Source organism: Bacillus rossius (assembly GCF_032445375.1).
Source record: "Bacillus rossius redtenbacheri isolate Brsri chromosome 4 unlocalized genomic scaffold, Brsri_v3 Brsri_v3_scf4_2, whole genome shotgun sequence".
NCBI classification, from domain to species: domain Eukaryota; kingdom Metazoa; phylum Arthropoda; class Insecta; order Phasmatodea; family Bacillidae; genus Bacillus; species Bacillus rossius.
Genome location: NW_026962011.1, coordinates 28584888 through 28612120, shown reverse-complemented (window position 1 = coordinate 28612120; position 27233 = coordinate 28584888). Strand labels below are relative to the sequence as shown.

At 37.4% G+C, this 27233-nt stretch overlaps 1 protein-coding gene across 12 annotated transcripts in view; it reads left to right on the top strand.

The window, feature by feature from the left end:
- Nucleotides 1-27065, top strand: part of LOC134542096 (uncharacterized) — a 47665-nt gene extending 20600 nt beyond the window's left edge. For all 12 annotated transcript variants that reach the window (XM_063386033.1, XM_063386024.1, XM_063386032.1 and 9 more), the window contains exons 9-13: nt 6451-7786; nt 7860-8046; nt 8935-9183; nt 12229-12352; nt 15021-27065. In XM_063386033.1, coding sequence (XP_063242103.1) covers nt 6451-7786; nt 7860-8046; nt 8935-9183; nt 12229-12352; nt 15021-15067 — 1943 coding nt within the window. In that variant the 3' untranslated portion in view covers nt 15068-27065. The remainder of the gene's footprint in view (nt 1-6450; nt 7787-7859; nt 8047-8934; nt 9184-12228; nt 12353-15020) is intronic.
- The last annotated feature ends 168 nt before the right edge of the window (nt 27066-27233 follow it).

The following is a 27233-nucleotide window of genomic DNA, read 5'->3' as shown; positions in this document are numbered from 1 at the left end:
GGATTGTAAGCAAAAACAAAAGCCAGAACGCTAATGCTACACATTAGTGCTGGCTAACACAGTACTTTACATATCAAAGGTACATAACGTTCGCAGTTGTTGTTGCTGTTGGCTCCCTAATCTTTAAAAATATATCGCAAAACCTTCCAATGTTTGCCTTTCTAGTGTGTTTTCAGGTGCACCTATGTAGTCCTACAATATTATCTTTTGCCAACTATTCTATGATGGCAAAAAAAAAAGTGTTTTCTATTGCTGACATAGAGTTTTAATTTATTTCATACATACGTATGTAGGAATCCCAAAATTACCATATTCTATCACATAATCTTCACAAATTTTATACTAAAATCAAGTTTAAGAAATAGGGGTGCGATTTTTATGCGAAAAAAAGCATTTTTGTTGGGGTAAAGTTGTTTATTAAAAAAACCTATTGCATGGAAAGTATGTTTAATTCAAAAATAGAGTATACAAAAGCTTTCCCAACAATTCAAATTATTAAGTCATGAAACAGAACATATTTGGTTCAACTTTAAATAGAAAAATTAAAACCATGACGCGAACATTAGCTGGAAAGCATAACTATCATCGTAATACACTAACCACGGAGAGTGCAGGCTTTCAAATGTAGTTTACAGGGTGGCCACTCACCGGGAAAACCGGGATTTATCAGGGAAATCACGTTTATCGGGAATTATCAGGGAAATGTCAGGGGATTTTTTTAATAACCGGGAATTTTTTGTGTCATGTATATTTCCCGGCCAACCATTACGGATTTTCCGTAATTATTACGGATTTAACACAGAATTACGGAATTACGGAACATCGCTGGTTTATTACGGAAACGAGGCTTTGTGCTGCATGGTAACGGAAAAAAATTCCGTTTCTGGTGTGCGTGTTTCGTGAAAGCAGTTCGAATACATCACGTGGTTGCGCAGATAACGGAACTAATAAATGTGCGCATGTACTGTCGAAATAAGTAGTTTAATTCTTGTGTTTTGTAATAGAAATGGTACGGTAATACGTCCGTAGTACGATACAACTAGTACATATTCTCAGACTTTTCGTTTGTTAGCTACTTATATCACGATAATTTTTGTACGGTACTTTGGCTAACCTGTGTTGTGTTAATTACTTTCTTGAAAGCCATTTCTTTCATCAAAGTGTTTTTGTCGTGTCTACAGACGTGAAACCATTTTATGTTGTTCGATAGTGTTGTGTTCTTCAGTGCCGGTTGTAGAAATGAAGCGTGTGACAGAACAATGTGTATCTGGAGCAAAAAAGAACGTTATTCTTCAGAACTTTCGACCAAACTATTCAAAAGAATGGCCATGCTTGTTAAGGCCGGGCTATATTCGCAATAGCACGCAAACAGCACACAGATAGCACACACGCACAGAGATAGCACAGAGCTTGATGCTACATTCACGCACAACACAACACAAAAGAATACCGGAAGCATTCAAAAAAATTTAATTTTAAGAAATAATGTACATAGCTATAAAACCAGAAATAGATATTTAATTGATGTCAGTTATAAACGACTATGTAAATCATATGAGTTTTGAAAATGTAAATGTAAGTTTTTTTTTAAATAAATTACCCTTGTGTGCAAGGACAGTATCTTTTGATTAGTATACTTAAACAAATCTTAGAACAATGGCTCATATCCAATCCTTTATACTCACTAGACGAATGGAACAATTTAAATTTTAATGACCTTAAGTTTGTGTAAAGTTATATTATTGTTGAGATATTTTTATTTAAACTTAAAAATGTGTATGTATATATTATTATGTATTTTCAATGATAATGTATATTGCACCCTGTGTCTAATGACAATATTATCAATTATCAAATCCTTCTTCTTTAACACATTCATACACGGACTTCCAAGCATTTAATTTAGCTTCTTCATTTTTGTATCCTGCGGATCCCCTGTCATACAAAATAATTTTACTTTATATTACAGCTATCAAATGTGCCTTCCATTTTTATGTTATCGTGTGTTTGAAAACAATTACAAACCACTCAAGTCAACAGCATCAATACTTTCGTGACAATTGTTCTTTTATAAGCCCACTAGAGTAGTACTTAAACTGTTTGCTGATTGGCTACCACCAGGGTCGCGCACAGAAAATAACCTAAAAGTTAAAAGTTAATGAACTTTCTGTGCGCCGATCCTGTGCTATGTTTCTGTGCGCGTGCTATTTGCCAATGTGGCAGCTCATATCTAATAGTGTATGTTGAACTTCTGTGCGTCTGTGCTGTTTGCGTGCTATTGCGAATGTAGCGCGGCCTTTATCTTCAAATGTTTTGGAACGCCACACGTTTTGTAATGTATGCACGTGTAACTTTTCGATTGCACATGGTGGAAGGGATGTCTGTAGACGACATATTGAATCAAAGAAACATGCAGAACATTTTAAAGCCGTGGCGAGCAATAAATCTATATCGTCGTTTTTCGCTACATCTGAAGAAACGAAAGTAACAAACGCAGAGTTATTGTTTTCAAGTTTTTTGGTAGAACACAATTTACCGATAGCAGTAGCCGATCATTCGGGTAATTTGTATAGAGCTATGTTTCCGGACTCATAAATTGCACAGAAATACAGCTGTGCGAGAGCAAAAAACATCTGCCTTAGTGGAGTATATGGCTGGTGAAACTAAATTAAAACTGTTGAATCTTTAGTAAGTAGATCATTTGCTTTAGCTACAGATGGGAGTACTGATTGTAATGCAGTGAAGATTTATCTATTAGTTGTTTCATTTTTAAATCAAACACAAGGTAAAATTTGCACTGTACTGTTATCCCTTGTTGAGAGTACTATGACTAAGAATATTTCACAACTATAAATGTTACACTTCAAAAATGAATGTAAGAACAGTTATCAAACGTTGTGTGAAAAAATGTTTGAGTGCTCATCACTGAAATACCCCATTACTAGGGACAGGAAAAATTCGCGGGTTCAATGACCTGTAGGATGAACTCCATAGTTCTGCGTACTCTCGGTCAAATGCCACCCACTCATTGGCTGCTGTCTTGTGAGACGTCCCAACGTAGCAGCCTGAGATTCGATAAAGCTTTGGTCAGGTGTTTCTCATTGGCCCAGAGTCATCCAGGTGAGTAGTGAGTCAATAGCAGAGGCAGCACTGAGGTATAACTATTTGTATTTTACCCTATCGCGAAATGAATTCGCGAATTTTTCCGGTATCTAGACATAAAACAAAACACAGACTGCAGGTCATTGAAAGGGATGCTATAATGTAAAGTGACATATTTAAAATGTATTATGTTATTTAACGAACTTCCGTATGTATATAATGACGAAAATACAGCAGGGTGCTAAAATATGAGTAATCTCTTTCTATAATATTATATTTTTTCATGTGTTTTTGTAATTGTAAATATCAGGGAAATTTTGAATTTTTAATCAGGGAAATCAGGGAAAAATCAGGGAATATTTTTGGTGACTGTGAGTGGCCACCATGAGTTTACTTGGCACTGAACAGAGCACGTTCTTTGCATGCCATCAGCGAGCTATCAATATTAATAGAGCCAAGATTATATGGTTTTATTTTGAACCTGATTTCATCATTTAAAACCACACATTTCGTCGTTATTTCATCTTTTAAAAAAAATATGGGTTTTTTTAAGCTATTCGTTGTACTTACACAATATATTTCACGATTGTGACATAAAAAATAGCAGTTGGGCCTATTGTGTTGTTTAGAATCACAAGTAATCAACATTTTAATGTTCTGGTTAAACATTTTCTCTTAAAAAGTACCATACATTCTCAGGAACCGTCAAAAAAATCTGATATTTTGGCACCAAAACAAAAATAATTGAGGAAAAAATGGTTAAACTCACAGTAAAAGCTTATAAAAAGCCATTATTTAACACGCAGCATATATTTTGTGTGGGTTTATAATAATCATACTAATGTTCGTATAAGAAGAGAAAAAAAAGACATTCTGCCTAACAATACGGCAGCAGTAGCTTGTGCAACGTAAGTGGGAGCGCGGGAATATCATCTAGACAGGCTGGCGACAGCACAGGCGGCGGATGCATAATGTCATACGGCTTACCTCTCCTTCCCTCCTAGGCATACAAACCATCGTGTCTCTCTCCCCCTCCTCCTCATCGTCCTTTGGCATGTGAAACTGTCAACATCCTTCCTCCCTTTTCTCCAAACTGCGTGCGACGAAAGCAAGGTTTGTATAGTTCATTTCAGCCATTTACCGTTAATTGTTTTGATACAATTTGTTTGTTAGTTACACAACATTATTTCTGCTGGAAAATCACTGAAACTTCAAAATTTCTTTAATGGAAAAATTTAGCAGGGCCGTAAAAGTATTCATTTTTGCCGCAAATAAACTATACTCGCCCTTCCTGCCGGACAACATTTTCGGCGCGTGACGCATGGCAACTACAGTCGTTTGCCGCGCAAAGCCACGAAAAACCTACGCGATTTCGAAACTATACTAGATATCCGACTGGAGTCTGTTTACGAAAAGCATTTAAGAATTTGTTAATCCCCAACTGGTTCTATTGAGATAAAATGGCTAAAAGGTATGTTTTCGAAGTTTTAGGTGTAAAAATTCCGTTACAAATTTCTTGAAAGTATCAAAGGGAAATGCATTACACCTTTATCTTTATTTTTCCGCCATATAAACTGTCACCACTCAAATTTCACAGTTATCTGACGGGAACGAGATGACTGCGCGTCAGTTCAGAGCCTTGCACTTAGAGGTTTTACCGCTCTAGAACTACCATTGAGCGTCGCTCTTATCATCCCGCTTCACTAACACACACGCTGACCAGACGGCGCCCTAAAGCTGATTAGAGGAAGCACGTAGAAATGAAAGGCAGGAAATTTTTCCAGCTTATCAACCAGGACCCGGGCAAGTCTTGACTATCAAGCTTTTCACATTAAAATATAAGAGACTTTTATTGTGTAATTTCGGTGTTATTTAGCGGTTTTTCTTAAAAATCGCTTTTTTCGCATTTTCCATATAAATTCGCGGAAAATTTCGCGATTTCGCGATTCACCATATAATCGTGGCCCTAAATATTAATATTCGACTACGTGCGTGCACTATACGGGCATCAACGTAACCAAACATGAATGATGCCAACTAGTGTTGGTTACATTTTTATATGCGATACACAGCGGCAACGAAGACTAGCAGAGAAAGGTTATTACGTTTGAAAAGGTCTTTAAAAGAAAATTTACACATCGGACAACTTCATATTTCTGTTATTTAAATAAGTGAGCGGTAATATTCAAACAAATAATAGATCAAAACTTTAAAATATATCATTTTATACAGAAAAAAAACATTTTTGGGCAACGTCTTACATAGAAAAAATAACATACTGTATATCTTATTGAGAAAATTGCGGAGCCAAAACAATTGACTATATTGGACTGGAAATCGTATTCGGTGGGTACATCTTAAACAAATTTTAATGAAATTGAAATACTGCATTTTTCCATTATAACTACCAACCGCCTGACAGCAACTTGAAAACCAAATGCTGTTCCACAGTGCTTTATCCTGTCATGTTAAAGCACGTGGAATCTAACAGCAGGACCATAAACATCAAGCGATTTTTATGCGTTCCCCCCCCCCCCCCCCCCCCCCCCCCCCCCCCGCCTAATGTTGACGCCCTAATATAACAGTGCAACGATCATGCAAGAGTGACGATTATGCGATAAAACTCTGTGTACATTTTCAAGAGGTGAAGGAATTGGAAATAGGCATTGCCACTCTAAACATCATCATGAATAGTGAAATTTTTTTACATAAATGTGTCAGTGTGTCTTTAAAGAAAAATAAAATATATTAACTGGATGCACGACAAAGTTGAAAAATGGTTGGCTTGGTTAAGCAAGTTCAAAAATTGAGTGTACCCATCAGTGGTTTGAACATTATATTTGTTCGCATAGCTTAATGAGTCCTTTGTAAAAAAAAAAACTGAAAAGTGCTAAATTGATATTACCTGCATATATATATATATATGAATGAGCCTTGAATTTTATTGGTGCTGGTAAATCCATAAGAAACCCGGAAATTTTTGAAAGCCAATGGGAATTATATATAATGTATCTATAATATTTGTCTAGCATTTTGAAAAGAGCTTAGTTGAAAAACTGTATGCCATTGTGTACAAACTGCGTAATTTATGAAGTTTTTAAACTTTTTTAAAAGTTCAGCTAAAAAACTACTCACCATGCCTACAGACTTTGTCACTTAAACCATTTTTGAATGCAGTGCACTGGTGAACCTCGGCAGCAGATGTGACACGTGACACCCAAGTAGCCGTTGCCTCGGACTGTCCCCTGGACGAGGGGGAGCTGGTCATTCAGTAATTTTTTTTCTTCGTCTGAAGATTTTCAAATCTATCTTTTGTGTAAGTTTTAAAAAGTGTTGTTTTGTTTCCAGAGAGTGAGGTGAGCAACGACTACTTGGAGCACGAAGCAGCACACAGCTTGTTGAGTCTCTCGGAGCCCGTGCTTCCTGGCTGCACCATGTCATCGTCCGGCCTGGCGCCCGCCTCCTCGCACGCAGGGCGGCCCAGCACGTACCCTTACACTCTGAGCGAGTGGAAGCCCGCGGCCGGCAGCAGCACGCCGAGCGCGGGGCTCACGCCCGTGTGCGCGCAGACGGAGCGGGAGACGGTGCTGCGCAACACAAGCCTTGCGGGAGAGCTGGGCTGCTGGCGAGGGGACGGGAGGAAGGACGACCGTGGCGAGATGTCCACCATGGTGTATCGCAGAGACGATGCTGCCCCTTTCACGCACATCCCCCGACAGCAGAGCGACGTGAGCAAGCACCACCGCGCGCCAGGCTGGCACGTGGCACCGCACGATGACAAGGGTTCGACTGATGGCCGATCCACCGCCGACAAAGGTTCTGATGCTGACGACGAGTATGGCTCGAGCGTCTCCTGTTCGGAAGACGACTCTGAAACGAGTGTCCACAAGGACCAGCAGAACTATAATCTTGATGTGAACCCCAATGCAGCCACTCTCCAGCCGATAGATTTGAGTACTAAAAATTTGGCATCCGTACTACCGTATGCTCGTAAAAAATCATCAATGTCTTTCTCCACGACCAAAACTTCACCTTTCTGCTCTAGGCCGCAGCCTGCTGCAGGCACGAAGACGTTCGCACTTTTCCCAGGACCGGCAACTGCCGCAGTGTCACCTGGACAGACGTTTGATTCTCAGGCACACGCCTCGGCAGATCCGGCGGAAACCAACATACTGCACAAGTACTTGACCAAGCGGGAAATCGAGCATTCGAAACTGCACGGGCAAGATGAATCCTTGCTTGTGGAAATATCTGGAGCTGCGATGACACCAGCTGAATCCTTGCATCACGAGCACGCTCCAAGGGAAAGTGATTCGGGACATCAGCTGCGACCACAGTCGTTGCCGGAGAACGTGATCGGCGACGTTTCTGCAGACAAGTACGCGCGTCTGGGGAGGATCCACACGATCCAAGAGAGTGCTCGTGCGGGCGTCAGCGCACTCGCCGAAGCCGCGCGGTGCAGCGACGGCTCCGACGTTTCGAGTGCAGACAGAGCCGGTGTCGGAGCCAGCGATGCGGTCCCAGAAGTGCCTTCCTCCAGCGACAGCGCAGCGAAGAACGCGATGATCAGCAGGCTGGGGTTCAGCGGCCAGTCGTGGGTGCCCGCTACCAGTAACGCAGCCGACCCCGAGGCGAGGGCGGAGTTCCTCCCCCCGTCGACCAGGCCCCTGCCGGCCTACGTCAGGTGCGTGTTGGACCGAGTGTAGGCTGAGTGAGGACTGGAGAGCGGGCGTGTTGTGACGTGCGTGTGTTTGCAGGGTGATGGAGGATGGCCAGAGCATGTGTGTGCTGTGCAACAAGGTGTTCTCGAAGCCCAGCCAGCTGCGCCTGCACGTCAACATCCACTGCCTGGAGCACCCCTTCAAGTGCGAGCTGTGCGCAGTGTCTTTCCGCAAGAAGGGCCACCTGAAGAAGCACGAGGCCTCCGCCAGCCACCAGAACAGGGTGAGCTGCACACTTCGCTGACTTCAGGTCCATGGGAACTATCATAGAGGAATGTTGGGGTCATGGGAAAAAACTTGTAAATATTATGACAATAAAATCTGAAAACCTAATAAGGAAATACATGTTGTTCAGGATGTTATTAATATATGAGGGGAAACCTTGATTCTTCAGGGATTGTTATAGATTCATGAACCAGGTAGTTCTGAGTATGTCATGTATTTGGAAACTAGTGGGGAAAATAGTGATAGGCATGTCGATTCTTTAGTGCTTCAATTCCACCGGCTCACTTCACTTCACCTCCAGTCCCGGATCACCTCGGCGAGATGCAGCTGTGTTTCCTGTTGGGTGGTTTAGAAATTGGTATTGAATATACTTTTCACAAACAAATCAAGAAAAAATTTTAAATTTCAGAGGCTTTAAAATTGTTATTAGGTAAGTTAGTAACTTATCCATAACAATGATTGTTAAAACTGATTTGCGAAACCGACAAAACAATGTCATTTGCATAAAAATAAATTAGGAAAGCCTGGACACAATAAAAAATAATCTGGAAGTGTTTTTGGGTTTAGGACCAAACAGGTAAACCTAGAAAAATGGAGATGTGTCAAAAATGGTAGAAAACCAATAAAGAGAAACTAGAAAATTTTAGTTATAGAAGACACTCTGTCTAGTTTGTGAGTATCATGAATTTATAAAATAATTGGAGGAACCTGTATATATATTTTTTTTAATTTTACAGTTTTATAAATAATGGTCAGTTGAAGTGACTTGTATTTGTCACTTGTTGTCACAAGTGTTATAGTCTGCAAGAAGACTGAGAGGCACGATGGGTAACACGGAGCCCTGGGGAGGCGCTTGGCTGCCGTGCGTGACTCTGGCGGGTTGCAGGTCGGCTCGACTGCAGCGGTGCGCACTCTCGCGACTGCCAACCCCCGGCCGTTCAGGTGCGACGACTGCGACATCGCGTTCCGCATCCACGGCCACCTGGCCAAGCACCTGCGCTCCAAGATGCACATCATGAAGCTGGAGTGCGTCGGCAAGCTGCCCTTCGGCACGTACGAGGAGATGGAGCGTGAGGGCTTCGACCCCTACGACATCGACACAACCGACTGCGAGAACTCCCTGGAGAGCCTGCAGGTGGGTGGGGCATCTTCCGGGCAGGGCCCCCCACACGGCCGGTGCTACCGTTGCCATGGCAACGGGGCCCGTCGGTCTAGGGGGCCTGCGAAGGAAAGAAAAAAAATCTTAAAACAAAAAAGTAGACAATTTTAAATAAATCATAGAAAACAATTAAACAGTAAGCCCTAAATTTAGTTACCGATGAAATATTACACCAGAGTAATATTATTCGGAATATGCTGTGCGTACAGAACTTGTCTGAATCTACAACTGTGAGTAACAAAACCACCACCGATTGACGTGACACCATGTTGACAGTGCAGAACACTTACACTCATTTATTTGCCATTATTCAAAATAAATTTACGTTGACAATCGAAACACTGACTTAAAACTAGTTTTAATATGTGTTTTAAAAATAATTGTGAAAAGGTTTAAAAAATATAACTAAAACAATGTACATAAAGAAAAAAAAACATTTTTTTTATCTGTTAGAAAAAAAAGGGGGGGGGATCATGACTTCTAGCAACGGGGCCCACAGAATGATGTGGGGGGCTTGCTCCCAGGACAAGTATTCCTGACGACGTCTCCTGTTTTGTACTGGGCCAATCACTACGAAGCTGCAGCTCGACTTGACTCGACTGAAAGCTCAAGTTCATCGTACAACATGTCCATAAAAAAATTTCCCAATTGGAAATTTTAATAGTATTAACTGTAAGCGTTAATTGAAAAGTAGTAACTCAAAACAGTTTTAGATAAGTCCAGGTGCAATTACTGCTTTGTTGTTTTCTCACTTGCAGCGCGAAAGAATGGCTCTTTCCCCAGTTAGTAGAGGGTGAACCTGTATACTTTATTTGGGAACAGGATGAAGTCCCTCCCCATTGGAATCTCTTTTTACGAGAGTGGTTGAACATTGAAGTCCCTGACTGCTGGCTTGGTTGAAGTGGTTGAGATGACAGAGCTCTTTTTTCTGGCCTCCACGTTCACGTGACATAACGTCATGCATTTTTTTCCTTTGCGACTTTATAAAGGATAGTGTCTACGTTCTGCTGCTACCAGAGTTGAGACAGAATTGAAAAAGCTGTTGCTCCCATTACTCCAGACATGTTAACCAAATTGTGGGAAGAATTCGACTTTAGGTTGGATGTGTGCCATATAGTAACTAACATTTGTAAGAGAAACTAGGTTAGTTTACTTTAAATTTGATGTATGATTTCTGGTAAATAGAATAAATTAAATAGGAAATTCTTTTGTGGACATCCTGTACTTGACTGAATGAAATTCTAATGTCTTTTTTTAATAACTCAATACATATTTCACATGCTGTACAATGAACATTAAAATCATGTATGTACCATTGTTTTGTAAACACTTAAAGCATAATCTCGTATTTATGTTCTCACAGTTAATGATACATAATTACACTGTGTGACAAATTGTATAACTATAGCCACAATTGTATGGTGCATAGCGATAAAATCAAAATAACACCAAAATTGAAGTCCGTATACCACCAAACACCAATATGGAAGCTTAACCCACTGCATAAATCAACATTGCATTGCATTGGGTGGATCTGGATTCAGACTGGAGATTTCCTGAAGTGAGTCCACCAGCAGGTTAACAGACAAGAAAGTACCTGGTTACGGTGAGGATGTATCAGTTGAGAGTGGTGGTGATGTGGGATGGTGTGGTTGTTGCAGTCGAGAGTGGTGGTGATGTGGCAGCATGTGATTGTAGCAGTCGAGAGTGGTGGTGATGTGGGAGCGTGTGATTGTAGCAGTCAAGAGTGTAGGTGATGTGGGAGCGTGTGATTGTAGCAGTCGAGAGTGGTGGTGATGTGGCAGCGTGTGATTGTAGCAGTCGAGAGTGGTGGTGATGTAGCAGCATGTGATTGTAGCAGTCGAGAGTGGTGGTGATGTGGCAGCGTGTGATTGTAGCAGTCGAGAGTGGTGGTGATGTGGGAGCGTGTGGTTGTAGCAGTCGAGAGTGGTGGTGATGTGGCAGCGTGTGATTGTAGCAGTCGAGAGTGGTGGTGATGTGGGAGCATGTGGTTGTAGCAGTCGAGAGTGGTGGTGATGTGGGAGCGTGTGGTGGTAGCAGTCAAGAGTGTAGGTGATGTGGGAGCGTGTGATTGTAGCAGTCGAGAGTGGTGGTGATGTGGGAGCGTGTGATTGTAGCAGTCAAGAGTGTAGGTGATGTGGGAGCGTGTGATTGTAGCAGTCGAGAGTGGTGGTGATGTGGCAGCGTGTGATTGTAGCAGTCGAGAGTGGTGGTGATGTAGCAGCGTGTGATTGTAGCAGTCGAGAGTGGTGGTGATTTGGCAGCGTGTGATTGTAGCAGTCGAGAGTGGTGGTGATGTGGGAGCGTGTGGTTGTAGCAGTCGAGAGTGGTGGTGATGTGGCAGTGTGTGATTGTAGCAGTCGATAGTGGTGGTGATTTGGGAGCGTGTGGTTGTAGCAGTCGATAGTGGTGGTGATGTGGGAGCGTGTGATTGTAGCAGTCAAGAGTGTAGGTGATGTGGGAGCGTGTGATTGTAGCAGTCGATAGTGGTGGTGATGTGGGAGCGTGTGGTTGTAGCAGTCGATAGTGGTGGTGATGTGGGAGCGTGTGGTTGTAGCAGTCAAGAGTGTAGGTGATGTGGGAGCGTGTGATTGTAGCAGTCGAGAGTGGTGGTGATGTGGGAGCGTGTGATTGTAGCAGTCAAGAGTGTAGGTGATGTGGGAGCGTGTGATTGTAGCAGTCGAGAGTGGTGGTGATGTGGCAGCGTGTGATTGTAGCAGTCGAGAGTGGTGGTGATGTAGCAGCGTGTGATTGTAGCAGTCGAGAGTGGTGGTGATTTGGCAGCGTGTGATTGTAGCAGTCGAGAGTGGTGGTGATGTGGGAGCGTGTGGTTGTAGCAGTCGAGAGTGGTGGTGATGTGGCAGTGTGTGATTGTAGCAGTCGATAGTGGTGGTGATGTGGGAGCGTGTGGTTGTAGCAGTCGAGAGTGGTGGTGATGTGGGAGCGTGTGGTTGTAGCAGTCGAGAGTGGTGGTGATGTGGGAGCGTGTGGTTGCGGCAGGGGCTCGCGCAACGTCTCCACGAGAAGGACCCTAGCAAGCTGGGCCACTGGGGCGGAGGTGATGGGGACAGCTTCCATCCCCACTGCCCGTCTCCCGCTCGGCAGGACCACACGGCACCCCGCGGTGAGACTCCCACACCCCATTTTCTGACATCAAACAGATCAAGTATAGTTTTCAATGGTCAAATAATCTGGTTATTCTATAGTTAGGGGTAGTCAAATTTCGTTAATGACGAAATCGCGAAATTTTAAAAAAATCACTTGCACATGATGTGTAATACAAATAACCTTACTTGGTAGTGATAAGACGTTAATATACTGCATTTCGTTTTAACGAAATTTACTGTGATGCGCGAAATCCGTAGTTTTTCACGAAATATGACGAAATCACGATATTTGCGCGAAATTAACCTTTTTTATCGCGAAAAATCACGTTGAATCATTCTGGAACCTGCACAAAACGTTTATTATTACAAGAGGTTATATGTGAGACGCCATCTTTGCTTTTGTTTTTCTCTAGCACCCATAGAGTAGTGTGTGGCAATAAACATCATCACTTTAGCAACTGGTGGACAAATCACAGATGGCGTTGGTAGTTACGAGTGTCGAAATGTTCTATGATTTTATTTTCACGAGTGCGTGTCTGTCGAGTTTAAGTTCTTTATTTCTGAGTGGATGTAATATGTATCTCGCATTCTATGATCGTTTTCCGTTAAAGTTTTTGTGGCATGTTGGTCATATTACCGTGGTCACTGTGGATATAAACATATAAAATGCCGAAAGTTGTGTTTTCGAAAGAGCTAAAGAATATTACGACGAAGTATTTTATGTGTTCAGTAAAGAAAAAGGCATCATGATGTGCAAATCGACTGTTAAAAACACTGTAAATTTCGAGCATCGCACAAGGTGAACAAAGATAGGTGTCAAGCATCGGTTCTGGAACTAAGCGTCAAGTTACTCTAGAACCATATATTTCACGTATGAAAACTATTACATTCAGACGTACGCCTACTCAGTCTCCGTCGTCTCACACGTTCTTACGAGACGTAGAAGGCCATAAAACGACAAAAATCACATTATTTTGCCGACCACAAATGCGTCTGGTGACGCCATCGTCAATAGGCCTTAACTCACTCTTTGTTCCTTTCTCTGAATCGGCCAAACGCAGTCCAGAAAACAGCGTCACTTACTTATTAACCAATCAAATCATAACTTTCAAAATGCTAATTGTTGTATCTGGGCGTCCTAACCAAGGCGACTGTTTATTTTCGTAGTTGTCATGGCAACGCACGAAAATAAATGCCGGTCAAGAGTGCCAACATATACATAAACAAATACCGCACACGCAGTTGAGGCGGTGAAAAACGTAGACAAATAAAAAAAACATTACTCTGTACTGTTGAATAAGTACAGTGTTTTGGTGGGGACTAGTTTGCAGAAAATATATAATAACTGATTTTCAGAGATAGTCTAAATGGACTTGAGCCACTAACGTTTTTTATCAGTTTCCGATCTTTTTGTATGTAATCTTGAGAATTTTAATTACAAATGCAGCGTGCTAAATTTTAGATGTACATGTACTTTTAAAACATTGTTTTTGATAAATTTTGACCAAATAAAACAATAATTCCATCAAACATATATAAGTGTATAAAATTAGAATGACAAAATAGTTATTTTTTCTTACTAAACAATTTTTTTTTTCACCGAAATTTTGCACCGAAATAACTCTTTTTATTCACCGAAATGGGCCTTTTTTATTTACCATTTTTCATTGGCCCTATCTATAGTATACTTGTTCAATTGTAAATACATCGCCTAACACTGAAATGGAAGTCGATTCACCGGATATCACCAAAATGCTAAGCAAAATACAAAAAGAAGTGAAAACCCCAATTATCTTAGTTTGTCTTTAAAAAATAGAGTTAATTTCATAAATCTTTAGTTTCAATGTATAGTTTTTTTCAAAGTAAAGTAAATAAAAGCAGTCTATAGCTAATAAAATACAGAAATGTCTTAATGCCTACAGAGAAACATCACAAGGAAATAGTATAAAAGTATAATGATTTTGGGCTTTTAATTTGCATATTGGTTTTTTTGATTCAATATTTATAAAATTATAAAAAATAAGATAGTGAAAAAATTTAAAATTTAAAATTGAAAATATGTCGCCACCAGAAATAAACTTAAACCACACAAACAATAAAAAAACTTTTTTTTTTTTTTCACTGCTTAAAAGTTATGTAGGAAACATCATTTCCTGTTTGATATTTGAGTGGTTTTATACATGTGTTTATGTATGCTACTTAAAAATAATAATGATAATGATAAAACTTCTCAAAATATAAAACCTACAAATCTGGGTCTATACATTACCTTTAACAAAAATTTATAGCTGTTCATTTCATTTTTTTTTAAATTTCTTTTAACTTTTTCCTAAACCAAGGAACATTACAGAAAAATATGGAATGTTTTATTTGTAGTTTTTTTTTTTTTTTTAAACAGTCTCATAAATATATATTTTTTTATGTTCACATGTGCTCGATGGGTACTTATTAATACATGTGTTTTAAATTTTAATGATGATAACTATGAAATCCAAGATTTTTAATGACTAAATTTGCTTCTTTATAACACCATATAACCTTGGTTCTGTTAATAGCTAATTAGCAAAGATGTGTTCTAAACCATTGTAAGTATGTAGCAGCCAGTGGGAGGGGAGAAGCGTAGCTCTCCAGTCCAGAGTGATGTGTGCCTGCCGTGCGTGAGCCTGACGCCGTGCTCTGTTGCAGAACTCCCGGTGCCGCCGAGCGCAGAGTGCCGTGTGCAGCGCATGTGAGAGAGGACCACCTCGGCTCGTGTGCTTGTGTGTGTCGAATGGTTGCGCTGATTTACTCCATTGAGTCTTGTATTGTGATTCAATAGTTTTGTTGGTTGTCCAATGGAGTTCCTATTTCGTATCACTGAATGTTTTGATGGAAAATGTCCTTTTTGAAAGTTGGAAAGGCTACCGTTTTAGCTGGTATTTCATATTGGCATGTTGTAGTGGTAGGTGCAGACAAAACCTATTTCTAGAATTCATTATTTTTACTGGGACCGAAAATTTTAATGTTTTGTGGAATATTGCCATTTTAAAAAAAAAAGGTATCTAAATGAGGTATATTTTTATATAAAATATTTTGATTTTACTGTGTGTATAGATTCGTACTGTTTTCTCTGCAAATTTGAACTATTTAACTCAAGAGTTGATGTTTATGTGCCAAAAATTTAATTTAATCATTGTTAATATTTTAAAACAGCTTTATTGTAGTAGGAGAACTAATGGGAAAATTTGTATTTTCTTGCAGTTGATATTCTACTTGTGCGTACCTGCCAAATTTCCCACCAAATATATATATATTTTTGTGTTTAAAGAAGTGCAGCATAATCTAAATTTTAAATTGTGAACATATACTAGTTATTTATTTTTGAAGATGTCATCGTTCATGCATTGCTGGCATGTGCAGTGAGGAGAGCAAGATGGCAACATGACAACAAATAGTGCTAATTATACTTGAAAGTCTGGTTGAGCCAGAAGGCTACTACTAAGATGTAGAGTCATGAAGTACGGTAACAAGTGAGTGATGCTGATGCAGTTTTGGTCTTGTTCCAACAGAAACTAGGGTTTGGAAGTAAAGGTCAGCATATTTAACTCATCTGATTAAAACTAATTGAGGAAGCAAGTCTGAAAATAATACTGATTCTCAGAGCCTCTATGAATGCATCTTTTTTTTTTTGTTGCAAGATTCATCATTTGTTGAGAAAAAGCTTGTTAAGTTTACCTTTATAGAACGGTTTTTTAAACGCACATATAGACCCTTAAAAAATGAAGGAACTATATGATATTATTTCTAGTGTGTATAGATTTTTCAGATGTCTTCCTAGTTTTTTAAACTGCAAAGTTGGCAGGTATGCATGCAATTTTCTTTGCAAATAGTTAGCATTTGAAGTGTTATTCACAGTAAAAATTTGTTAAGTTGTCAGCTTGCCACTGTTGAGAACTGATGATTAGAATTTTTAGATGTTTTTATTAGACTGTGACTTTACAGCAGTAATGTATCAAAATTTTTACATTTTTGTGCTTCCATATCTATTGAACTATTTTTATAGAATAGGGTGAATTATATTGTTTTATTGTATCCAGGCTTGTATTTTCTAGAGTACAAAGTGTATTTTTGGATTTTATGTAAACTGGGTCACTTGTTAGTATTCAGCAGTGGAAGGGAACTCAAGTCTACTGAGTTGTTACTGCAAGGAAACATGAGTCACGGGTTGTTGCGTGGCTCATAGTTGGTTAAATGTACACATTTGTTGTACCACAAGTTAGTTACTAAAAGTTGTTAGCAGTCTTGTATGAAACTTCCATAGTGGTTTAAATCAATAATAGGTTATATTTACGAATGTTTTCATACAGTAACGATTATCACTTACAAAACTTCAGAACATCTGTTTACAAATGTGTGTCAAATAGATATGCCTATGTGCTAAGTGATTCAAGTACAAGTTTGGTCAAAACATTTTATCTTCTTGTGGAAACTTTGGTCTCCGTCAAGTTCAGTTTCAATGCTTGGTCCACCGACCTGTCAATAGAGTTCATCTGCGTGGGCCTGATGCCCCATCCCTTATCAGCAACTTGAAAGGGTCCAACAATCGTGACACAAGTCATTTACTATCATCTTTCTACGGTCTATTCATTCTTGTATTGCGTAGTTTTTTTTATCCTCTGTAGTACTTAGTCTATACCTGAAAAAGAGTCATTTTTAAATGATGTTTTTGTACTGGTCATTTAGTGTAGGATATTGGACCTTGGAACTACAGCACAGTCTTCGTGCAGATCTGCAGTTCCCCGAGATGAGGTCAGGTGTGTGCGTGCCAGCTCCAGAGTAGAGCTGTGCTGTGAGACGTGCAGGCTCGAGCTCTCTGCTCGCGAGTTGCACAGCCGGTGTCGTTGTGTGATACTGAGAATTGAGCTCATTTCGCAGGAGTGGCGTGTGCTTGTTTCACTTAGTTTGTTTTTTCTGTTGAGAGTTTCTTGCAGTGAGAGTAATTTTTTAACTAATTATGTTTGTTGTCTTGTGTAGTTACACAAATGGATGAAAGGGAATTTACTCATAAAAAATTGTACTACAACTTTGTATTTACAAACATTTTATTATTTACAAAATGAAAATATGCAGCATATCCTAGTGGCTAGTACGTACTGCATTTTGGTGGGAAGTAAAGTAGCACGACCCTGCAATGAGTTCACCTTGGTCTCACATTGCGAGTTGAAGATTTGATCGGAGCTTCCGTTATGTTGGAGCGCGGCATTATAGATAAGTCAAGAAACTTCTTAGCTTTTCACTCTGCATTGGTACTTTTGCAACGTCAGATTACACGGAATGTTGGATAAGCGAAGGTCAGATAAACGACCCTACTGTAAATGAAACATTGTAAACTGCGCAACAAAGCTTATAGATGTAAAATATGAAATTATGTAGGAAACACCCATTTAACACAATGTCTACCAGCGCCGCTAGTAGAGCAAAAGGAAGTTGCCAGACCTGCCTACACGGCAGTGCGCTGAACAACCTGCAAGATTAGTGATTCTGTTAGCGAGTGTGATGTCTTCCTATCACTGTCATGTTTGTGTACTACCACCTCGTGTAACTTTGCCATTCACAAGGAAAGCAGAGCACATTCCACCACAGCTTTCCTGTCAGTAAAACTGTCAGTCTGTGTCTGCACCTGTTTGCAGACAACCTGTAAGCCAAGTGCAGTGCTGTCCGATCATCACCGAGGTAGTCACGTTGGACCGGGGTTGACTCTCTTATTCTGTGTTGTGTTCTGTTCGCTGTAGCTGTTGTTGACTGGTGATACGACGGCTTCTGTTCAGTGTTCCGATGCACTCAGCATGTAGTGATTTATTTTTAGTATGTATTTATATGTGGCTGTGAAAAAATAAACAGTTGCATAACATTCTAATAAATAAAAAAAAATGGTTCTAGTTTCATTGCTAATACTTGTAGGTAAACTTACAAGAATAATTAATTGACTGGTAATGTTCCTGCCCACTTGAAAAATCTACAAATATTAAGTTTTTAAAATACATTTGATCTTTCAGATAACTTACAGTAATCGCAGCACAGCTGTTACAGTCTGAATCAGTGTAATGAACAGAAAAAAATTTCATCAAAATAGTTGCAGCAGTTGGTTATGTATACGGTAACCCACATGCAGATGTTGAAATTTTTTTCTCTAAATACTCTTGTATTCATACTAATTTTGTTTTGATTAAATAAGCTACTCAGTTACTTTGGAAAGTTGGAAAAAAATGCAGAAAAATTTTCTTTTGGAAGTTTGTTTTATGTATTGATTACCAATTTATAATGTTTAGTTAAGATGCAAAAACAAAACCAGGAATGTTAATGTCACAAAATAACTAACTATGTATTGGGCATTATTTTTTCACACTCATATCTCATATTTGCATACTGTTTTGTTGGTGCTGGTTGTCTTCACGTATCAGTGAGGACACGTAAAACGGACGATACACTCGTTCCCATTCGACCAGCGCTGGATAGTTGGCCTTGAGAGCGAGCATCAAGGAACACAACACCCTCTGTTCGTGGCTCAAAGTTGTGGCCAAGATACAAGTAGAGTCTGTTAGTATTCCAAAAAATATTTAATATTCTATTAGATATTTCAAATCAAATATTTTTTTTTTATCATTCGTTTTCAATATATACAGAAAATGGGATTCATTCACAAAATATTGTAATGAAAGTGTTTAACATGTACGAAGCCAGGAAGTTTTATTGACAAATTTGGATTTGTTTTATGCAACATAGTATGTACAGACATGATGTTAACGTGTAACAATCTGTTATTTTTAGAATTTAATCAGTTTAATAAAAAAAAGTTATCCAACTCACAATGTGACTAGTTCAAGAAAATGTGTTACCAGATTTTCATTATATTGTATTTAGCATAATTTTTTTTTTACTCCTGTGACATGGGGAAAAATTTGTTCTTTTTGTTTCAATTTTATTCAAAAAATATTTGATTGTCTTGAATAATTTTTTATTAATTCAAAATTGTATTGTTTTTTCATAAGTCTAGCTAAAAGTTACACAGCAAAGAGACAGTTTTTGACTGTTTAAATTGAAGCTGCTAAATTTACACCCTAGAAAAATACATATTAAAATATCATAGTGGCGAGTAAAATTTAATCATGTACTGATGTTGATGATAGTCTATGGAAAAATGTTTGTTGCATGAAACTGTGTTGTACGTGATCCATACAATCTAATTCTGCTAGTACATACAATCTCCTCTTCCTGTAACATTATTTTTAGTGTTGTGCGAGATCTCGAACCTCGAGAAAAATTTCGAGAAATATTGCATTCTCGAACAGCGAGCGAGAAAAATAATTTCTCGAAAAAAAAACGAGAATTTTTTTTTTGGTACCGGTAACAACTCAATTTGGTATGGAAACTAAATTTGATATTGATAGTTGTATTTTTATATGTTTAACATTACACACACACTGCCATTATTTTAGTTTAAATGTTTTAAAAATACCAAACGCGTCTGCCTGTTCGGACGAAAAATGATTTGGCAGAACACAAAAGCAAACATGATGCAATCATTAAGAGATATTAGACTAGCCGATAGTCAACCATCCAAAACCTTTATCAATAACCGAAACAGTGAATAAAATCTGTCATATGAAATTCCAATTTATCCTGAAAGAAAAACTGCCGTATTTAATTTTTAAATTACGTAAGCGTAATACATAATAAAATACGTTCGAACCTAACCTACAAAATTGGTTTTGTTTACATACACGTTATTGCGGTAAAGTTATTAAAAACATTACCTTTAATTTAGTCATAACATTTTGTTCGGTAATGTTTAATAGCATACTGAAATGTTGATTATTACGGCAAAATACAAAATTTACTTTTTAACGAACGAAAGGGAATGGTGGTCATGCTGCCAGCCGAGTCTGCTTCGCTGTTTCGTTTCTTATTTCATTTCCAATAAAAGACTGCGCAAGTCATTTGATTAAAATGGACTGGTGTGTAAAGGAATGGATTGAACACGCAGAACAATTCACGCCCTTGTATTACGTAAAATTACGTGAATGTGTGTGTTCAAACCCGTTGAAAAGGCATCCCATTTCCTTTTCCACCTTTTTTCTCTCAGTCGTAAGACGTCACAAGTAATAAATCCCGTCAAAGCCTCCCTAGTGCCTAGTTTTCATTACAGTACCAGAGTTTCCCGTTTACGCTAGCTACTCTGCGGGTATGAATAAATAATGTGACGCCTGTAAAATGTTATTAGGAATATGAGAATAATTTCCTAATACTGCTTTATCTCTAACTGTGGCGTAACCAAGTGGAAAAAAAAAGTGTTGCGGGAATATAACAGTTTAACAGAAGTAAACTTTGTTGTCAAATTAAACTTTGATTTTTACGGTAAAATGGAAGATGTGGACATATCAGTGTGGCAGTATTACACAAAAAGTGGCGATAAGTCAACGGGAACCACAATTAACATGTTAGCTACTAGACTTTTACCTAAGTGAGTGAATGTTTATTTATAATTTAGTGTAGGCTTACATAACGTGTGGTGCATGTCAGTTGTGCACAGGCAACTAAATTGACTTTCTATATGATAAACAACAGTTTTATGTACAGAACAATATATTTTGAAAGTGATATCTACAGTAAATCTTGATTATTTAAAAATTTCTCATTCTCGTCTCGTTTCTCGCGAGAAAAATATTTTCTTTCTCGAAAATTTCTCAAGGCCTAAATCTCATTCTCGCACAACCCTAATTATTTTACTAACCAACCCCGTGAATACATTTGTTTAAGTGATTATTTATCATTGTTATCGCTTTATTTTTCTTGCAGGGATAGTTCACAAACACACTTTTTTTTTATTACTTTGACATATAGTGTTGGAATGTTTCCTTAAATATTGCCCTTGTACTTTCACTTCTCATTATTGGTATTTGATAGGCCTGTGTGAAGTATTCAAATTTTCTAATATCAAAACGAATAGTTTATCATTCATATTCGATTCTATTTCAAATATTAACACTTGGAAGAAACGAATGTACAGTTGTTTATGAATACGGCTGAGCGGAATCTTGAAAGATTTTCTCGTTGGGCGGGGAAAAAATTTCAACTGGATGATCGTAATGTTTTAGGGTTATTTATGTGGATTTTTTTGCTACATCTGAACATGTAAATTTTGAGAAGACTAATATAGTAAAACTGAATTTAACACAATAATTAGGGAACATTACAAACACTCACATTATCAGCTAATTCTTTTTATGGAGAAGAGAGAGGTTGTTAAAAATATATTAGAACTGACAGCATCCTCATAAGTATAAATACATGTCCATAAAAATCAAAAACACTGCGCAGGTTGTTAAAGCTGACAGTTTCATAACAGAGGGTAGAAACACTGCATGACAGCTCTGCAATTAGTCATTCAGAACGGGGCGGTGAAGAGAAAAAACTTATAGATCTTGTGGAAAACATCTAGTCGCATACTCACAGCAGAGACTCCTAAAGTCTAACAACCTATGACGACAATTTTCTGGTGGATAATACACAGTGAACGACGACTGGATACAGGCCCACACTCTCTCTCCTAGCTTAGTGACAGCTCAGGCAATTATCTTGCCACCTTGCAAACAGCTACTGTGTTTGTACGCTTAAGTTAAAAAAAGCCAAAAAAATATAGAATCCATAAATGGTTAATTTTCACATAGTGAAAAATTCAAACAAACAAGTTATAATTTTTTTTTTAGGCCTACATCATATTTAACTATAGATTGAAACTGCTCACTGTACATTATTTTTAAACCCTCCCTCTTGAAGTTTCTTAACACATACTGCAATACCTTACATATTCTTTGAACTGTTTATTTTTAGTATTTTTTTTTTCAGATCCTAATTTACCATGAAAAATAATTATTTATATATTTGCCTTTCGAAATTTGAATATTTCAACAAAATTTTACCTATAGTAATTGTAGCTGACCTAACCTAACCAACCTTTTGATTTAGTATTATTTATCTAATTTCCCAGAAGCCACTATAATACACATTTCTTTTTCTTTCATATATATTTGTTATATATGGAAAAAAAAATTGTGGGATTCTAATTCTTACTATTTGAATTCAATATTTGTATTCATATATGATTTGAACTAAAAGAAAATTGATATTCACACAGGCAGTGGCGGATCCAGGATTTTGGTTTGGGAGGGGCTTGACTCAGCTGAGGCTAGGCTTTATCGAGGCAAACACTAAAACAATAGTGGACCCAGATGTTTTTGGAGGGGGCTTGAGCCCCTTAGCCCCCCCCTCTGGATCCGCTACTGCACACAGGCCTAGTATTTGATCCTTCAATCCTTATTCTGTTTTATCAGATTCAATACTCGAAGGTAGGTATTGTGTATCAGCTACTCCCGAGTACTGGAGTAAAGAAACTGTTATTTATTAGTGTAAATTCATATGATCGTGTATAAGCATTTACAATTACAGATAATCACAAGACAGTACAAGTTCAGGCTATGTTTGAATTGAATTGGTACATTTGTTGTAATTTGTGATCTGGCAGTTATCAGTTTCACTCTGAAAAGAAAGAATGATACATGTAAAATTAAATATTTAGAAAACTGTTTTGAAGTTTTTTTTTTTAATAAATCACTTAAATGCTTCAAATACAACTATACTGAAAATATGTGATTTTATCAATAATGAGTTCCATTGAAATAATTGTAAACAATTATTTGAGCACTGTATCATGCCTCAAATCAATTTATTATAGTTATTTTGATTGCCATACTTAATTTATTAGTTCAAAATAATTCAAAAAAATTAATGGATTTATATTATAAAAGTTAAATCCAACATGGTGAATTCGTAATTTTGTAAGTTACTTTAATTACCACATATGTAAAACAAATTCACTAAATGTTTCATTATTTTTGTACAAATAATCTGGTCATTTTAGTAACGAAATATGTAAATTCAAATTCACCTGAAATACTTGTAATTGTGTGTTCGAGTGCTATTTCTAGTGGCCAAAGGAGCTAAAATAATTCTAGCTTTATTTTAAAAAATACATATTCATCACATTCAACAAAAGTAACACATTTTGTATAAATTTGCTGCATGTTTTGTAATGTGGCAAACATTCATTTGATGATTCAGTATAAAATAGTGTAAAACCTTCTATAACTACCCTTGAAATAATGGAGTATTATCGTAATGTTTTAATTACAGTCAAAATGGAAAGGAAAAAAAAAATTTTTGTGAAGTATGAAAACATGTGTCAATCCCAGCTAATGCTTTAAGAAAAAAACTGCATTATAAACATGAACAATCTCAATGAAATGGTTTTTCAAGTTGTGAAATAGGACTTCCCCACAAATTTGTAAAAATTAGTACTTTTCATCCAGTTAAACATACTCACTCCCAATAAACAGAATGATTAATGGAGGACTTGCAATACCCACCCTCTGACGTCACGGGACACACACTGAGAAAGGTGGAACTCTGGGAAACAAAGCAAGCAGTCGCTGCCCAATGCTGCATGTGTCCGCAAGGAAGTATTGAATATACTTCTGTTCAGGCGTTTAAATAACACTTCTCACTTTTTTTTTTTTTTTTTTTTTAAAAAAACTTTGGAACAATGGAAAATAAAAGCTTACAGGTGTGATCGCTCAAGTTCAATTTTCAGTGCACATGCGTGTGTGCTCAAAACACTTCAACATCGCATTGCAGATTACAGAAAATTGTGACATTCAATTTTTAAAGAAGAATACAGTTCCCAGTACTATAACATTCACATCAAAAACAAAATTTAATCTCCCCATGCAGAAAACTTAATTAGAGATCAAATGTAAGTAGACCTATAACATGAAAAGTGCTCATGTCATGTCTGAGAACTATGTACTAAACAAAGACAGTTTCGTGTTTTTACGGGATAATAGCGTATACATCAGTAAAAGTTAAACGCTACAAGTGAGATTAAAACAATTTATTTATGCAAATAGCATAAAGGATCTGCCACATTCTCGCAATCGTATCTGTAACTGCTATCTAATTAGATATGATACAACTCGGTGATAGACATAACAAGCGGAGCAAGAAAGTTTGCAAGGTTTGTACTTTTTCATTTTCCTAGCCTTTTATTATACAGTGCATAAGCTGTATAAAAACAAGCTAAATCATGAAAATTGTACATTTTGACACCTGCAGGGTAGCTGCTTTTACTAAAAGTAGAGATAAGTCTGAGTATATTATTCAGTTCACTGTTAAAACAATTTTAATTATTTTCTCTTTCAGAATTTTTTTAGTTTTTTGATATCTCACAATTTCCCTGGGCTTTATTGCCTTCCCCTCTATTAAGCATTTCAGAATACAGTAAGAATTTTGAAACACAGTTTTTTGGGGGAAGTCACAAAATTAGAAGTACCCAAATAATGTTCTTTGTATTTTTTACCCCCTGGAAAGGCCGTGACTATCCTAAATTAGCTTATCGAATTATAGAGTGTTTGCAAGTGCACAATAAACAAGGGGTGAAAAAAATATATATATATTTATTTTGTAATAACATGCGCTTCTCAGTAAACAAAATTAGAGCAGGCAACATTTAATCCCAAAGTTAACAGTGGCATTTCACCCACTTCCAGTCGTTCCTTTGCCAAAAGTATCGCGCAATCTACTTTGATATGCTATTAAAGGTTCCAGCATATTCATATTTTCAAGGTTTAGCTACAATGGAAGAATCAAAATAAACAGTTGGAATCCATCCAATGACAGAAAATAATTATCTCCGTATTTGATCAAAACTAGTCTTCCAAACAGTTTATATATAATCTTTTGTTATCAAGTACTTGTATTATCATGCTCATCTGTCTGGGATTTCTTTAGAAGTTATTAATTATTATTAAATACAAAAAAACTGCATTTTAGAAAAAGTTGTGTATATTTTGTTTGTTGATGCAATGTTAGGTGGTATAAATAAAATCAGTTCACTTGTTGGTGAATGCATTGCACATGGTCACATTACACATGCCAAGTTTGGGTTCTGTGCTGTACATATTGATCTACCTGTAAAAATGTTGAGTACAGTGTTTATTTGGGCTGTACTTTAAGTACATACTACACTGCTGTGAGTAGAGAGCTCCAAGAAAATTATTTTTCAGAAACATCAATTGTACATAGTGTTTTGTGTCTTTGTTTAGTTAACTGTGTACTAATCTGCTGTCAGTTTTGGACAGAATATAATCATTGTAAATTTTTTGTATATTGACTATAAAATTTGCTAGGGCGTAAGTATTGTATACCTAAAAGAGCTCAACATTCCACGTGAAGAGACAACGCAAGGCAGCTGTTCTGGGTTTGAGCTTAACTGTGTGCAGTTTGAATTGAAACTTTCCTTTCTGTTGGTCAGGTTTTTTTTTTTCTTTCCAGTCACTGAGGTTTGCATTATGCTGTTAAAGCTATACAACAAATAATTAAAACATTTGTAAAAAAAATGTTTTACAGTATTTTTCACCCTTAAAAGTTATTAATGAAATAGTAATTCAGCTGTAAGTTGTCTTTTGGCAGTTCTTGGAATACATGTGCATCTAACCAAAATAACATCTGTTCTTAACAATCATGTATTATTTGTTATTGAAGCAGTTTCTCGGTGTAGAAAACAATTTATATTTTAGACATGTGGCCTATGTAACAAATGTCTGTTGATTTGGTTGCAAAGTGTTGAACCCAAGGTGTTGCATATTTTGTAAACAGTTTCCAGGTAAATTGTTACAGAATATTGTTGAATTGTTTCACATTTCACTGTTATCTATGTTCACTTGTTTTGTACATTATCCTTTCTGTTGTTTTCCCCCACCCTTTAGAGGGAATTATACATAGTTTATTGTAAATATGTACCTGTGTATGTGTTCATACGGTCACTACCTCTGTAGGCTTCTGTACATTTGTCCTGTTGGAGGAGAGTGGTTACTTTATTTCTGCATAAAATAAAGAAATTTAACATTAACTTTGTCAGCTGATCAGTTTATTACTGGATTGTTTCGTTGAAACAAACTTGTCTTCATTCCGGCTTCCTGCACTAGTACTCACATGCTTGGCCGGAAAAAGTTTTTCTTTTCTTATTCATTTTCTTTGTAAAGTGTCTGTAACTTGCACATTTAAAATAAACACTTGGAATCAAAGTGAAACTGTACACTAATACTACAGTACATAAGAAAACATGCATTAAATTGTCAGAAAATTTAGAGTGCAAAATAACTTGAACTATTTTATGCATGTATTTCACACTTGATAAGCCATCAAATGATGTTATCAAAATGTTTTGTCTGAAACACACCTCCCCCTCCCCTTCCCCAAGTGAGAATGTTTTTTCCCACCAAAAAAAACAACATTCTCACGCTGTCAAATGTTTCTCCCACTTCTTTGACGAGCAGATCTGGGCTCTCACTGTAGCTACATTCTGAAAGAAAAGAAACAATTTTCATACTTTTTATAAATGAAGTTTTGCAAATAAAGTGTTAGCAAGATAATGAAATAATAAAAATTAACAGCATAGAATGAAGTATGAGGTCGAATATGGAGAGAAGGTTTTGTGCTGACGAAGGTGTCGTAATTCAGAGTTGAAAGTGTCTGCAAGTGTCTTCACTCAAAATTTGTATTTTGAAAAGTTTTGTAATGTTGAAACAAGTGAATGTAAACATACTATATATCTTAATAAAATTGTACACAGTAAAATTTGTTCTGCTTATGAAAAACTGGTGGAATTTTTTATATTTTTGTGTTTTGCTATGTTTTTTTATACAGAATCATTTTATTGTCGAGTTTTGGTGATTTTACCTGTAGTCCTCATGGATACTTACAGGCTTCTCCACCCGTAGACTTCATGTAGTCATAGTTAGGGTT